This window comes from Scophthalmus maximus, chromosome 9 (assembly GCF_022379125.1).
Source record: "Scophthalmus maximus strain ysfricsl-2021 chromosome 9, ASM2237912v1, whole genome shotgun sequence".
In the NCBI taxonomy this organism is placed as follows: domain Eukaryota; kingdom Metazoa; phylum Chordata; class Actinopteri; order Pleuronectiformes; family Scophthalmidae; genus Scophthalmus; species Scophthalmus maximus.
This window is the reverse complement of record NC_061523.1, coordinates 2,705,256-2,721,683: the sequence shown is the minus strand read 5'-3', so window position 1 is coordinate 2,721,683 and position 16,428 is coordinate 2,705,256. Positions and strand designations below refer to the sequence as shown.

The following is a 16,428-nucleotide window of genomic DNA, read 5'->3' as shown; positions in this document are numbered from 1 at the left end:
AGCAATAAACAGTTGATATAACTAAACTAAAACAACTGAGGGAAAATGAAAAGGAGGAAAAGTCGGGCAAAATAAATAAACAATACTGCACAGCCATGAGAACTAGAATAATTACAATAGATTTAAATAAATAACTTAATGAAAAGCATGAAGAGTAATTCTACCTGTTGATAACCATGGACAACTTAAATTTGTTTGTGTGTGTCTATGAGTGTGTCTGTGTGTATGTCTATGGGTGAGTGTATGTGTCTGTGTGAGTGTGCGTGTTTATGTGCGGGTGAGTGTACGTGTGTGTGTACGTGTGTGTATGTGTGTGTGTATGTGTGCATAAGCCTGTCACAGAATGTAGTTAGTTAGTTAGTGAGAGCGGGACGCCACAACAGCGATGCACCGACCCCAGCAGCAGGCGGGCAGGGACCCCAGTAGCCAGGGCAATCCGCGACCCCCCGAAAGTGCAAAGGACCCGAGACCACATGCCCCCGGGGACAACTGCACGCTCCCACTGCGAGAGAGCCGGCAGTGGAACAGCTGGAGCCCCACCCCTGTCAAAGAGGGCCCCGGCGAGGCACGCGACCCGCCCCAGACATTAGAAAAAAGCCCGAGGCCCCGGACCCCCGGGTCCAGAGCGCACCCCCCCACCAGAGGGGCCACGCCCCCCCCTGACCCACCCCAGGCCAGGCAAGACAGCCACCAACCCCACGGCGCCCCCGACGCCCTGGGGCTCCATGGGCAGAACACAGGGCCAATGAGATGCCCCCACACCCCTGCATGCCTCTGTAAATGTATTGTATTGTGTTGGATGCGTGTCATGATTTGTGAAGTGTTGTATGGTGGAGTGGAGGTAAGGTGTGTGGTAACTAAAGTTCAGTTAAAATTTGGAGGCTAGTTGCGACACGGGCACCCCACAACTGGCAGGTAGTGATGCTCTCCAAAGTGCCCCTCCAACCCCCCAAGCCCTCTGTGTCTAATGTGTGATTAAAATTGAGGGGCGGCCAGCGGGGGAGGAAGGACAGCGAGGCCGCAATAAAGTAACCCAGCCCACCAAACGCCTCGCCGCCTGTCCGCCCCACAGACTCCTAAGGGTTTATACATGTAGTGAGACATAACCAAAGGGGGAAGGTGGAAGAGGTCATAGGGAGGCTAAGTTGGTTAGCCCCCCCAGCATGCAGACCCGCCCCAGACCCAGAGATCCAAAGCCCCAAACCACAGGCCCCCACACACACCTGAGGCAGCCCAGCATAGCCCCGACCCAAAGCCCCCCCCCCACACACACACCCCCGTCCCCCCCAAAGGAAAGGGAAAGCAGTCACCCCAGGACAGCAGCAACAGCCCCCCAGCCCCAGGGGGCCACCAAACGCACCCAGCCCCTAGGACCCGCCCAACGATCGCACGGAACCCAGAGCAGCGAGGCCGCAAACAACCCCCCGACTAAGTGATAGAGTTGATCAAGGGGGAACAGAGAGACAGGAATTTTGTCAATTTGGTTTTTTTTTAGAGCAGACATTCTCTCCATGGTAATGTGGTCTATAAGGAGATTCCTGTATTGGGTGATACTTAAATTCTTTGTTGCCTTCCAGTTCATGAGGATAGTCTTTTGGCAATGCATATGGCAGTAAGCATGTATGATGTGGCAGCCTCTATAGTACTGTTACTTAGGTCCCCCAGCACGCAGAGTGATGGGGTAACTGGGAGGGGGTATTTTAGCCAAGTCGATAGGTCATCACATATCCCCTGCCAGAACTTCTGGACAGGCGCACATTGCCACATAGCATATATATAACTAAACGATATGTTACCTGAGCAGTCAAGACAGATGTTTGATTGCCTAAGACCCATTCTGAACATCTTTTGTCTTGTATAGTGTGTTCTATGGAGAATTTTATACTGTATAAGTCATTCTACAGGTATTTAAACATATTTGCGTCTAGAAGTTTAGGTTTGGACTAATAGATAGATCTGTCTCCCACTTTAAGAGGGGGAGAGAAACTGAACCATCTGTTTTCAAGAGTGACAAGTTAATCTTTGATAGTAGTTTTGAGGGCGAGAGTTTAAGAAAGTCTGTTATCATTGGTGGTAGATCTAAGTCCATTTTGTTATCCTTAAATCGCGCCCGAATTATGGATTTAAACTGTTGATATTCAAGAAATCTATTATTGATAATTCCATATTGTTCCACTAAGTCCTGGAATGGAATGAAGTTACTGCCCTGCATTACATGCTGTAGATGTCTTATCCCTTTGTCTTACCACACTGGGAAATTTAGCGTTTTCTTATTTTGTAGGATGTCTGGATTATTCCAGATTGGGCTAAATCCGCACGGGATAGGTGAAGACCCAGACATTTTGAGAAATTCAGGGGAAGTGCTTATGTTAATGCTTTTAAAGCAGGTATGATGTTTGATACTGGAGCTGATGAATGGTATATCAGAAATTTTAATTTCCTTACAGAATGTTTGTTCTATGTCCATCCATGAGTGTTCCAGGGGACAATGGTTTATCCATTTTGAGATATATTGTAGTCTGTTTGACAGGAAGTAGTGAGCAAAATTTGGCAGTTCTAAACCACCACAATCTTTTGCTTTTTGCAGAGTTTTTAAACTGATTCGTGGGGGTTTATTTTTCCACAAAAATTTGGAGATGTTTGAGTCCAGTGACTTAAACCAGACAGCAGAGGGTTTGGTGGGTAACATTGAAAACAGGTAGTTGATTTTAGGTAGGACCATCATTTTTATGGTGGCGACTCTTCCCATGAGTGATATGGGCAATGTTGTCCGTTGCACAAGGTCATCCTCAATTGATTTAAGTAAAGGCGTGTAGCCGTTTAGCCATGTCAGTTCTGGCAGCCTGGAGGAAATATGTACACCCAGATATTTAATATTCCCTGACTTTAGTGGTGTGGTGGATATACTCTGGAAATCGCACATTAGAGGTAAAACTATGGATTTACTCCTGTTAATGGAGTAATCTGAGATGGATTACAATTTCTCTATAAGTGTGATTGTCTCTGAAAGAGACGTTTGTGAGTTTCAGAGGAAAAGCAATACATCATCCGCATAAAGGCTTATCTTGTGGAGTACATTTTCTGTTTGAATTCCTTTAATATTTTTATTTTGTCTGATAGCAGCCACTAGTGGCTCTATAAAAATGGCGAATAGCGTGGGAGAGAGTGGACAACCCTGCCTAGTACCCCTCTGAAGACTAAAGCTGGGAGAAGTATGGTCATTTGTCCTGACAGAAGCTCTTGGGGAGCTGTACAAGATCCAGTCTATGAAAGAGTTTCTAAATCCAAATTTATGTAAAGTAGCGAGTAGAAATTTTGAACTTACCCTATAGAATGCTTTCTCTGCATCTAAAGAGACAACCGTAGTTTCCAAGTTATGAATAGTGGCGTAGTGTATAGCATTAAGTAGCCTGCTTATATTATTGGTAGAGTGTCTACCCTTAATAAATCCTGTTTGGTCAGGGTGAATTATGCAAGGAGTGATCTTCTCTAGCCTTCTTGGTAGGGCTTTGCAGATGATTTTAAGATCTGCGTTAATAAGTGATATTGGGCGATAACTGGATGGGAGTGTGGGGTCTTTGTCTGGCTTAAGGAGCAGGCTGATATGCCCCCTGATTTGCATTACCATCCTATAGAATGTGGGCGCAAGTCTTTCCCAGAATTCCTTGTAGAATTCAACAAAAAAAACGTCCGGCCCGGGGGGTTTATTATTCGGCATATGCAAGAGGGCTTCATAGAATTCAGCCACTGAAACAGGTAAATCCAGAACCCTGATGTGTTCATCATCTAACCGTAGCAAATCAAAATTGTTCAGAAATGCATCAATGTTAGAGCTAGATGGATCAATTTGCGATGTATATAAGTTTTTATAAAAATCTCTAAATGCATTATTTATTTATTCTGCGTTATGAGTCATATTCCCAGCTGAGTCCTTTATAGAGGAAAAAGTTATTTTTTCTTTATTCAATTTTAATTGGTTGGCTAAGAATCTGCTGGATTTATTGCCTTGATCGAAGTTCTCCAGGCGTAGTCTTTGCAACTGAAATTGGGTCCTTTTATCAATAATATCATTAAATTCAAGGTTTAATTTTCTCAGATAGTTCAGTATGTTTTTGTGTGATGAGTAGGAGATTATTTTACCTCTCATTACTGCTTTTGCTGCCTCCCAAAGAAGACATGGGAAATAGCAACATTGACAGAAAGAAACAGTGAAACAAATACAGAGGAAATTACACAGAACATTATCGGACAGACTAGTCAGATAACCACAGTATACTGTCGAGACGTGCACTGTATTTTATAACCATTAACCTGCCATATATCACGGAGTAATGAGATGAGAGGGGAAGAGAGAGAGAAAAAGAAAAAGAGAATCACAGCGATACAGTTCACCTGTTGCTGGGTTTGTTGGATTCCTAGTAGAGCCAGGTCGCGGTAAAGCTGGCCATCAACGTAAAGTTTATCCACCGCGATGACAGCCCGTGATCCCTCGGCTGCCGCGGATTTGAACCAGTTCCTTCTGCTTGAAGTGTTCAAACTTCGGACATGGGCCTGGGCCTCTGGTTCTCTGGTCGCCGTCCTCCCAGGCGGTGCACCTGATGGAAGCCGATGTTCTACACGGTGTTGGCGGGGAGCTTCAGGTGATTTTTAATGAAGCTTTTTACGGTGTCCTCTGGGGCTTCGTCCGCCTGCTCTGGGTTGCCTGAGATGACCAGATTGTCCCTCATACTACGAGCCTGGAGATCGATGATTGCTTCTCTAATGTTTTTATTTTCGGCTGTTGCTTCTGAGGCTACTGTTTTGGACAGTGTATTTGCTATTAGTGGGAAGAAGCTGGTGATTTTTTTCTCTGATGGTAATAATCTTATTAGTAAAGAAGCTCATGAAATCATTACTACTAAGGGTTGGAGGAATAGACTGTTCACTCTGTCAGCCTGGCTACAGTATATATATATACACATACATTGTGTACAATCTAAATCTTAAAGGAGACATTATTCTCGTATTTAGGCTCATAATTTTAATTTGGGTTATTACTTGAAAAGGTTAACATGTTTTAATGTTCAGTAAACACATCAAATTCCTGAAGCTCCTCTTTCCAGCCTCTGGGTGTGGTCGAAATGTCCTTCCTATCTACTATTCCAATCTACTACTCCTTGACCTCAGAGTGGAAAACATCATCAGGAAAGGTGTAAAGGAGGACTGATAGGACTTAGGAAAAGCCTACAGCTCTGCTCAGAAAACCGGCTCAACTTTCCCTATACTACGTCATCATGCGACCACTGATGTTATTGACGTGAGTCTGCCATGGTGAAACTACAAATTTTCTGAAGATGGACTACAAAAGACGGAAAGGAAAGTCACCTTCACCCATTCACACAGCGCTGCTATTTACGCAATGGTGCGCACATTCATACACTGTCAGAAGAGCCGTCATAGGCAATTTAGGGTTAAGTTTCTTGCCCAAGGACACAAAGGCATGTGAACTGGCAGAAGCTAGGATCGAACCGCCAACCTTCGGGTTAGTGGACGAACAACTCTACGCCTGCATAGGAAGGTCCAGTGTACCCTTTGCTAAAGGAGATATGAAAGGAAGCATTGAAGCTCCTTTCCTATGCATTTAGAGGATCGAAACAGCTGTTATCATGGCTGCTGATCAAATAATTCCGGGTCACTTCAAGGTTTAGGAAAATTCCTAAGCCAATTTGACAATTCGACTGTACCCTCTGTATACAACACTTGTTTTTAGCTCCTGTCTCTTTAAGGCCTCTCCCTCCAAATGAAACTCAGTCTGCTCTGATTGGCCAACTGGCCCATTCTGTTGTGATTGCTCAATGGTCAATCGCTGTAACCAGAGCTGTTGAGAGAGAAAGTAGCGACAACAGAAGTTCAAATAGCACGTCACGTGACTCATGTAGACTTCAGATAGTTCCTCGAAGTTGTTGGCGCGCATTTGGAATCCATTATTCAGAGCAACAGAACTGTGATTTTTGGTAATTAGTAGTCAATAAATGTATCGATTTGCAATATAGCAGACCGACATGCTTATGTAGTTTCTCTATGTGGTTAGTCAATAAATTTTTTTAAAGTAAAATTTAATTTATAATTGAATGCTTTAATGTGCATGTTGATTTGATTCCCATGTGCTGATAATATACAATCTAATTATTTTAACGTCTTACCCTTCATAAGTGCCACAGAGACGGTCCATTGACTCCATTCTCTTGTTTCTCTAATGTGCTGCTGCTCACTTCCGGGATCTATTGAGAGGCTCCCTGATCTGCCAGTGCTGGGAAAAAAAGGTCCATTGGAGTGAACAGAGTGCTTGCTACTCTCTCTCTCAATGGGTCTGGCTGTACCTGCCTTCATTGGGGGCGTGTCAGACTAGCCGCCAGGCGTGCCTTATGCACTTCCGTACCATCATCATGTCACGTGACATCACATCAGCGGTGCTCCATTGGTCAGTTCTGCGGAGGGCATGTGTGGTATTGAAACTGCCCCAGTGACTGCTCACTCTATTATTTTCCTTTACCCGTTAGTGATATTTTTTAACAGTTATCTCTGATTGCATTTGTACAAAACTTTGATCAACTTAACACTGCTAAAAATCGTTAAAACTATTTATTTCACTAACCTCAAAGTACTTGATCAAGGCACTTGTCTCTTCTCTAAGGTAGTCAATGAGATGGATGAAGACCTCTCGTGTTGTAAAAATGGGGATTCCACTCTGCAGTACAGAAAGTTATTCAGCAGCATAATAAAACTTAATACTCTAACATTCAAGCAGAGTTTACCTTTACTACCAACTTCAATGTCAAAACTTAAATTTACATATATAGTAATGAATGCTGGTAAGGATAAAAGAATAAAACAAAACATGGGAAATTTGGTATATGGCACAAGAAAACAGGAGGAAGTCAATGCAGATTGATGCATATAAATGGCTAGATTAATCAAAATCATTAACATTAGTTTAGGCGACTGATCGAAAAAAAAAGCGATAGATTAATGAGTGAAGAAAATAATCGTAAGCTGCAGCCTTTGTAAAAAAAAAGAAAAAAAAGAGGCCTTTTCCAAAGTTACTGAGATCCTGGACGATTCCACTGGCTGCAAAAAAAAATATTTCTACAGAAGTCTTGTGAGGAAACGACCCTATATCTCACTTGATTTATGACAACAAACATTTTCCTGAGAAGATTATGATCTCAATTGCTAGTTTGAAGTCTTTTCCAATTCAGCAGGTTGTTTACTTTGTAAATTGAAATGGGTTGATGCCACATCCAATTCATCAAATCTCACCCTGAAGCCTGAAAGTTCTTGAATATTATATACCATCTTTCTTATAGAACTCTCACAAGTGTGTCTTTATTGAACTCTTCTATTGAACCGTCTTTGATTAAAAATTTGAACCGTCTTTGTTTATTCAATTAAAATCTATGCTATCTTTTTGTTGAACTTTACCCTCTTTGTTTATTGAACCTTACCATCCTTGTTTATTGAACTTTATTTAACTCTATCATAGTGTATGCTGAGAATGAAAAAATAGTTTTGTTGTGTTGTTGTGATACAGTTCCTCCCCCGGTTTTCCAGGTTGACGCACTCACTGCCTGTCACCTCACAGCTCACGCTGCAGGAGATTCAATTCAATTCAATTCAATTTTATTTGTATAGCGCCATATCACAACATACATTGTCTCAAGGCACTTTACATAGTGAGGTCAATATTACAATATTACAGGGAAAACCCAACAAATCCCACAATGAGCAAAGCACTTGGCGACAGTGGAGAGAAAAAACTCCCTTTTAACAGGAAGAAATCTCTGACAGAACCAGACTCAGTTGTGGGCGGTCATCTGTCTCGACCGGTTGGGGTGAGGAGAGAGAGGAGGAAGAGAGGAGAGGTTGGCAGAAAGAGGGTGGGAGGCGAGACAGTAGGAGAGAAGAGAGAGAGAGGACAGTTGTACAACCGCCGCTGTAATCTCTACCAGACTGATACTTATAATTAAAAAATACAATTATGTTGTTGTTATTATTAGTGATGATATTAATATTAATAATAGCAATAATAATGACGGGTTTGGATCCTGCAGCTCTGGGGTCAGATCTACTAGGGGAGAGAGAAAACAGAGTTAGTGACATGTAATGTAGATACATGGGGGCAGAGAGAGAGAGAGAGAGATTGAAAAAGGTGGGAGAAGGAGAGAGATATAAAGGGAGAGAAAGGGAGAAGGAGAGAACGGGAGAGGGAGAAAGATGCTCATGATATAAGTTCCCTCAGCAGTCTAGGCCTATAACAGCATAATAAAGAAATGGTTTATTAAACACCTGAGCAGTTCTAACTATAAGCTTTATCAAAAAGGAAGGTTTTAAGTTTAACTTTAAATGTAGACAGGGTATCTGCATCCCTGACACAAATTGGGAGCTGGTTCCAGAGGAGAGGAGCCTGGTGACTGAAGGCTCTGCCTCCCATTCTACTTTTACAGACTCTGGGAACCACAAGTAATCCTGCATTTACAGAGCGAAGTGATCTATTGGGATAATATGAAACTAGGAGCTCTGTAAGATATGATGGAGCTTGATTATTAAGGGCTTTGTAGGTTAGGAGCAGCATTTTGAATTGTATTCTGAATTTTCCAGGAAGCCAATGCAGAGATTCTAACGCTGGAGAAATATGATCTCTTTTTCTAGTTCCTGTCAGAACTCGAGCTGCGGCATTTTGGATTAGCTGGAGGCTTTTCACAGACTTATTGGGGCATCCTAGCAGTAATGAATTACAGTAGTCCAGTCTAGAAGTAACAAAAGCATGGACTAGTTTTTCAGCATCCTTTTGAGAGAGGATGTTTCTAATGTTCTTGATATTGCGCAGGTGAAAGAAGGCTGTCCTAGAGACTTGTTTTATGTGTGAGTCAAAGGACATGTCCTGGTCAAAGGTAACTCCAAGGTTTCTCACAGTAGAGCTGGAGGCCAAGGTAATGCCATCCAAAGTAACTATATGATCAGATAATGTTTCTCTGAGGTGTTTAGGGCCGAGTGTAATGACCTCAGTTTTTTCTGAATTTAGAAGTAAAAAATTATAAGTCATCCAGGCCTTTATGTCTTTAAGACAATCCAGAAGTTTGTCTACCTGATTAGTTTCATCTGGCTTTATAGATAAATACAGCTGGGTATCATCAGCGTAGCAACGGAAATTGATGTGGCGTTTTCTTATAATATTGCCTAAAGGAAGCATATATAGAGTGAAAAGTATCGGTCCCAGTACAGAACCTTGTGGTACTCCATGTCTCACTTTTGTATGAATGGAAGATTTGTTATTAACGTTAACAAACTGAAATCTATCAGATAAGTAGGACTTAAACCATTCTTGTGCTGTTCCTTTAATCCCAATGTGTTCTAGTCTCTGTAACAGAATTTTGTGATCGATGGTATCAAATGCAGCACTAAGATCTAAAAGGACGAGAATAGAAACATATCCACTGTCTGAGGCCATGAGAAGGTCGTTGGTAACCTTCAGTAGTGCTGTTTCTGTACTATGATGTTTTCTAAAACCTGACTGAAAGTCTTCAAGCAGACTATTCCTGTGTAAATAGTCACATAACTGGTTAGCAACAGTTTAACTGGTTAGCAACAGAGATGGGCTCCTCAACTACTCCAGACGTCGTGCTTCATTAGTAGTTCACACATAGCGCTCGAGTGCCGATCTGCAACCCGGATTTCAAACAGATTTTTCTCTTATTTGCGCAAGCTCCAGAATGTGTCGGCAAGCGGGAAATCAGGCTTAAAATCATTTAGTGTGAACTCTGCATAAATTGTGGTGAATCCCAGGTATTTAACCTCTGTGAGGTTTGGGCAGTGTTAATGCTCTAGACTGTTTGAACCACTGTCGGTGAAGCTGTTGTAACGACAGTCGTTAGTTGTTGCAGTCACCTTTACCCACACAGGTGTTTTGTGGTTGTACAGCATTGTAAGTGGGAGAAAGATGGTGTCTAAGTCCTCCTCTGTTGAGAGGTGGTTTCTCTATTTTAACATAGATGGCTTCCTTCACTCCTCTTTCAAACCATCGATCTTCCCTCGGGATGGGACGATACAATTACCTCAGGATTCGGTTCAATATAGGGTATGAGGTTTGCGATTCGATATCACCACGATTCGATATTAACATTTCAGGGATGTATGAATATTCAGATCTGATTATGGCTGAAGATTTAATCTTCAGCCATTTCAATTCCAAAATAAGCTCTAAGCCTAAATTTAGCTGGCAACACATACTCATACACTGCTTGAGGCCACAGACAAACTCTGCTGTAAGATGTTATCACATGTAGTGGCAGCTTTACTTCACATCCTTAGCATCACCAGCGCTTCTGGACGTGGGGCACCGGTGCTACCAAGTGAGCTAACTGACGCCTATTGCGCATATTTTTGTCGACAAAAATCAAGTCATCCACATTTTCTGGAGACAGCAGGAACAATTGGTAGGTAAGAATTTCATCTGCAGTTGAAAAGATGCCCTTGCTAGGCACAGATGTTGCAGAAATCGAAAGGTGTATGGCTTCGGCCATAGCAGCAAGCACAAGAAAGCTAACCAGAGTCACGTCTTTTTAAACCTCCCCAGAATATTGACCGATGTCTTTCAGAATGGCACACTTCAAACTCGCTACGCCGGGGGAATCCCCCTCATGGGGTGACATGCTCGTCTTAATCATGCACACGTGCGGCACAATCAGTGATACAGCAGCTGCTTCTTCAACCCAATGTTAGTATGACAGTGTGTGTTGAGCCATCCGTTTGTTTAGTGGTTGATTAGTTTCTCTAATATACAGGTCGACACATTCCTCGCTGCATTGGACCGCATATACCAAGTTGCTTTTCTGTGTATGTGTGGTGTGCAGTCTTTTGGGTGAACCAGTCTTTGTCTTAATGTGTTACTGGGTTTGAAAAACACGGGGTTATGACCCTTGTTCAAGATCTTCCTTGAGTTTTTCAGATACTCCAGACACATATGGGAACACTATGTTGTTTTTATATTTTTTTTGTGTTGGTTTATTGTAATTATATGTTGTCTGCCGCTTTGGCTCAAATTGCTGTTGCTAGTAACATGAAACATTGCTCTTTAACTGAAAATGATGTGTATGTTTCTTGCCTCCCAAGAAACACTAAATTGGTCAGATGGCCAGGCTGTATTTAAGGTCAATAAATGCAGATTGTCTTCGCTCATGAGTGGGACATAATGAATATAGCGACTTCAGTCCACTTGCGGGTGGTAATGCAATTCAAAGCTGGTTTGCTAACTGTTAACAAGTAATAAATATGAGGAAGCGGAGAGTGAAGACGCTCCACAGTCATAAAAATGACAGTGACACATTGTTTCTGTATTTCTCACAAAAACCTGACAACATATACACCTTCAAATATGAACTGTTTTTAAAACACCATGTCGGTGAAGTCTGTTTTCTAAATCTACATAAGAGCCGAAGCACCCCTGCCTAAGGTGAGACACCAGTTTGTGCACTAGAGGTAATAAGAAAGGAAGGCGCTTATCATGTTATCCCGGCCTCTCTTTTTAGGCTGTTGAAGAGGAGGCGTATGGACATGTTCCCAAACAGGTTACATACTGGGGGATCTGCACATCTTGAATGAAAACTGAATACCTGCTACGAATGCTTTGATGGAAGAAGTTTGCTTCTTTCTTGATTTAAAATGGTAAACAATAAAGTACAAATCATGGGGATGTTAACAGGCATTGCAGGAACCAAGAAAGCAGCGCAGAATGAAGTGAAATAGGACCATGCAGAGTAATACTTTTTATTGTACACTTTGCCGGTCCAAGTCTCATGTAATGAGATGCAGAGATCACATTATACTGAAGTGTATCTTCTAGTCTAGTACAGTTTGTGGGAAGGCTGGTCAAATCCAAAAAAGGATTCTGAATTCCTGGCATTTAAAATCGGGATGGAGTCAGCAGTTTTATTATCCAAGCCAGGTAGGTGCGCTGCGCGGAGTGTGAAATTGCCTGGGTCATATGACCATGTTAGTCGTCTAACAAATGTTATTAATAAAGGAGATAGATGCAACCCTTTTTAATGATATAAACAGTAGCCTCGTTACCACAGAAAACTCTGATTTGTTTCCTAGACCATAGGTTGCCCCAGAGAATGCATGCAACAACAATGGGATACAACTCAAAGTGCGGTAGAATGTAGATCAGAAGGAGGGGCGAGCAGTTCTTTTGGCCGAACATCAGTAAATCCCCCTAAAACCAATGGAAGGAGCCGCATCGGTAAACATTTCAGGGAGACTGACGTTTCTACTTTGTCGTTGTGAGAAACGAAAATACCGTTCCAATTTGCAGAGCAGAGAGCAAAATCTTAGGTTAGATCTACATCCTTCATCACTATTGTGAAGTTTGTCCGCTATTTTTGAGAGGTCAAACAATTGATATAATGATCCGCCTTGGGGAATGATTCTCATAGCAAAGTTAAGGTGGCTTAATAGAGACAACAATTCACTTTTAGTGGTAGACACTGCATCTAGTGCAGCGCGGACACGTAGACCTGGGGCGGCTGTCTCTGCAAAAACTGCAAGCATGTATGAAATTACAGTTATATAATCTACATGCATGGTCTTGAAATTTATGCAAAGAGGAGTCTGAAGAGATTTGTTCAAGAAGTCACCTTTCCATTGCTCAGTTCCTCTAATTTTTGAGAGAAGTAGCCAAAGACAATTTGAATGTGATGAATGAAGCTCCACTCTGTTACACTGTACCCTGTACAATTAAGATTTACCTGTAGTTACAACAAATCCAACAGAGTGACACCTCTTTTCTTTAGCCGATCACTTCACATCAATTTCAGTTTCTTCTTATCTGGTCAACAATTTCAGTTGATCAGCATACAAGTTTCAGTCAGGACCTTCACTATTTGGATGATGACACTCATGAAAAATAAATGTCAGATTTAAGTAGCTACACCAGTTATTTAATGTGCCAGATTCATATGTAATAAACACTGAGTGTCATCTGCTTTTGTGTACATGTGTAATGTATAGGCCAGTGTAATTGTATCTATATTAATATACATTGGTAATAAATTGAGTTCTACCATATAATAATAATAATAATAAATTTCATTTATATCTATTCAGGTTGTTTGATTGTGCCTTTGGCAGATGTCATTTAGGCCAATATAAGTATGTAATCAGAGATGGTAACAGAAGATACCCATTTTTAAAGGACTCGGATGGTTGGCATTAAACTTGATTACATCCCTGATAGATGAATTGAATATTTGTTTTGCTTCTCAAGATGTGATATAATTAGATGGAGTTGTTTGCCCTCTTTCCAATCAAACAGCTTTTGTTTGTGTGTGGAGTTTCCCCCATCACATGCTCTGTTTATCCTTGAACTCTAATAGATCTGTTGAATAAATTTCCTTTCTCATAAATTGTCTGCAGATTTTTATTTAAATTTGAAATCCTGCAGATTTATTCTTCTCTAAACCAGTGGAGAAAAAAACCCCAACCCAATTTCATTCATGAAATGGACAGAGCTGATGTGATCTCAATACAAAATGGATCTGATGTGTGTTTCTTTCACCACTTTTTTTTATTAAATGATGATGATTTATAAAGCACTGAGCAAAAAGGTCACAATAAGAGGAAGAGGTGAGGGCTTTGACTGTCACATGTAAATTCATGTTCATTGACAGGTTTGTCTTGTATTAATTTGCCTGTCTGACCCCATCATGTCCCTGTTTGTACCTGCAGGTCATTGCCCAGGACCAGGAAGCTCTGCTCAGTAAGTCCAACTGGGGTAAGATGGTGCAGAAAGTATCTCAATTCGGGATCAGAACTGGAACCTTTAACTGCTCTAATGACTACAGGTGGGCAGCAGGGTCTTTCTCAAAAGTAGCTGCACTTTTAATTCATATCTGGTCACAGACATGTGTACGTAATGCTCAGCTAATGAAGTCAGGAAATTTTCACTTAATGCATGAGATCTGAGGACATGTGCAGGTAGACAATAAGTTTGCAAAAATGTAATTTATATGGCTATAACTAAGTCATTTAGAATCTGAAATGGAAATCATGCAATCAGCAGCCAAAAAGTACCAATTTGGTACGGCAGTAATTGAATTTATGGAGTAGAGATACTGTTCCTCTCAGATAGGGATTAATCACTTGGGGCGCTGGAGTTCCCTTGGATGTTAAAAAAAACCTTTTGCCTACATATATGAAATGATTTTTAAGGTATACAGTATAGTTTTAAACTGGTGTCTTGCATCTGTGGTGACATTCCTGCACTGGTGAACTGATAGGGATGTGTTTTATGTTAATCTGCATTGATTGGTTTGCTGAAGTTGAAGTGGGAGAATACATTCCTATTAACTAGAGCCACCAAACTTATTACAGAGATGACTCAACATCTGTATATCAGCGACAATAACATATGGCTTTTGTCAAAATCGGCAGCTCCCAATTACTAAATATACTGAGTTTCTATATAGGCGCTGACTTTGTGTATGTGCATGTTATATCTTTGGATGAATGTTTAACCTAAATTAACCATGTCTAGACTCAGGCAAAAATTTGTTTTTGTCAGAACATCCAGGTTTTATACTCGTAGAATTAAGGTTTATCCATAAAAATCCAGTTATATCATGTATAATTTAAAATGCCATTAAAAACACATTTTAGATCAAGAAGTATATTTTATTCTAATTTCAGCAAATAATGTAAACGAAAAACAGAATAACAATATAACTTAACATGTCTGTATGTTTCATACCACTAGGGTTATCAGTCACTGCATCATTTACAGTCCTGTGTGTGCGTGTGCATGCAGTGGTGGTGGTGGTGGTCTTCTGATGATTTGTCAACACCAATATCGTATGTGCCCTCCATGTTGCTGTGTATATATACAGGATGCAATTTGCCGGGGGGGGATGCGTGGGATTTCCCCCTTTCTGGTCTACATATCTCCACCTCTGCTGAATTATTTTTATAACTGACGGGGACAACATTTATTCACCCCATATTCATTTCCATATTGGTGAAAATAATTTCACCTAGACCCTGATACCGTTATTGTTCATCCTGATGTGGCGAGTATTTAGAAAAGAAGAAAAAAATTGTTGATGCATTTCACAACATGTCACTGAACACCACAAAAACCAAGGAATTTATACTTGAACTCAGGAAGAAACCCAAGAGAGTCCAACCCCCCCCCCCTTTTTTGACCATCTTCACGTTCCCTGCTCTGTTTTTAGTCAATGTGTTTTTTTACGTTTGCACCATAGAGTAGAATTTTTTATTTCATGTACTTATGTAATGAAGACAATTCTGATTCCGATTCTGATTCATCTTTATTTCAGTGACAGTGCGACTCACATGTTGCACAGTATTAACAGCTCTGCTGTAGTTCGTCACTTAAAGCGGCAGTCGGAAGGACTGAGAGGAGTGTGGATTTAGTCTCAGAATTCAAAATCCAACAACTCCTGGTCTCTCCCCCTCCCTCTCCACTGCACTTCGGTTCTGCCTCCACAGGTCCTCCCAGCCAGCCGTGAACCCGCAGCCTACTACGGCAACTGAGGCCAGGCCAGGCACGTAACATGGTTCGCATCGGGTAAGAAGCTCACACGGACTACTGTCAACTTAACACGACTATAACACGTTTTAAAGTTACTGTTGCCTCACATTAGTACATGTGACTTTTTGTGAATATCAACAATATCGTCAGTGTTTTTGAACATAGGCTACCGTAAATTAGTTTATATTAGCTTGTTTACGTACATAGCGTTAGCTAGCACATTAGCTACTACAGAGTGTTACATGGTAGGCCTGTAAATTAACAGCTTTATCTTCACAAACATCATTTGTTGCTTTGCAGGATGATTGATGCTTTCTTTCATATATTTTATAACATTAATAGAGCTTTGAGACTGGTACACTGGACTCAAATGAGGTGGTCACACCCAAGGCTGCTTCGACGAGTAGACGAGCGAGCAGAAGAGGGAGTCAGCTACGAGGCGCTGCGGGCAGGGGCCGTGGGAGATGGGGAAGAGGTCAGCGTGTTGGCCCGACACCCAAGGATCCTGGAGCCAAAGACATTGCTGATCTTCTTGTGATGAACCAGTTGGGACCTGCTGCTTGCACTGGTGTCATTCAAAGATGGTGTAGCATCAGTTGCCTTTGCTAGATGTAAATAGTGTGCTGTGCAATACATTTCTTTTAATTTAATTTATGTATTTCAAAGTTACATTTTAATATTTATGCAACCTCAGTATTTGCCTTGCAATAAAGTGTATTTTTGAAAGTGATTGGTTTCTCATTGCATAAATATACAACAATGTGAAGATTACTTCATTTTTGTATTAATATACTTTTGAATCAATTCAAGGCATTACACATTATTGTGGTGTAATCAGATTCACT

At 41.3% G+C, this 16,428-nt stretch overlaps 1 protein-coding gene across 14 annotated transcripts in view; it reads left to right on the top strand.

Annotated features, from left to right (window-relative positions):
• Window positions 1-16,428, top strand: part of rnf103 (ring finger protein 103) — a 45,211-nt gene that overhangs the window by 13,962 nt on the left and 14,821 nt on the right. For 6 of the 14 annotated variants that reach the window (XM_035649450.2, XM_035649448.2, XM_035649453.2 and 3 more), the window contains one exon: window positions 13,762-13,877. In XM_035649450.2, the coding sequence (XP_035505343.1) occupies window positions 13,762-13,877 (116 nt within the window). Of the gene's footprint in view, window positions 1-13,761; window positions 15,620-15,925; window positions 16,314-16,428 lie in introns of those variants that run through there. The other 8 variants (XR_004795929.2, XR_004795927.2, XR_004795928.2 and 5 more) reach the window with 8 other exon arrangements.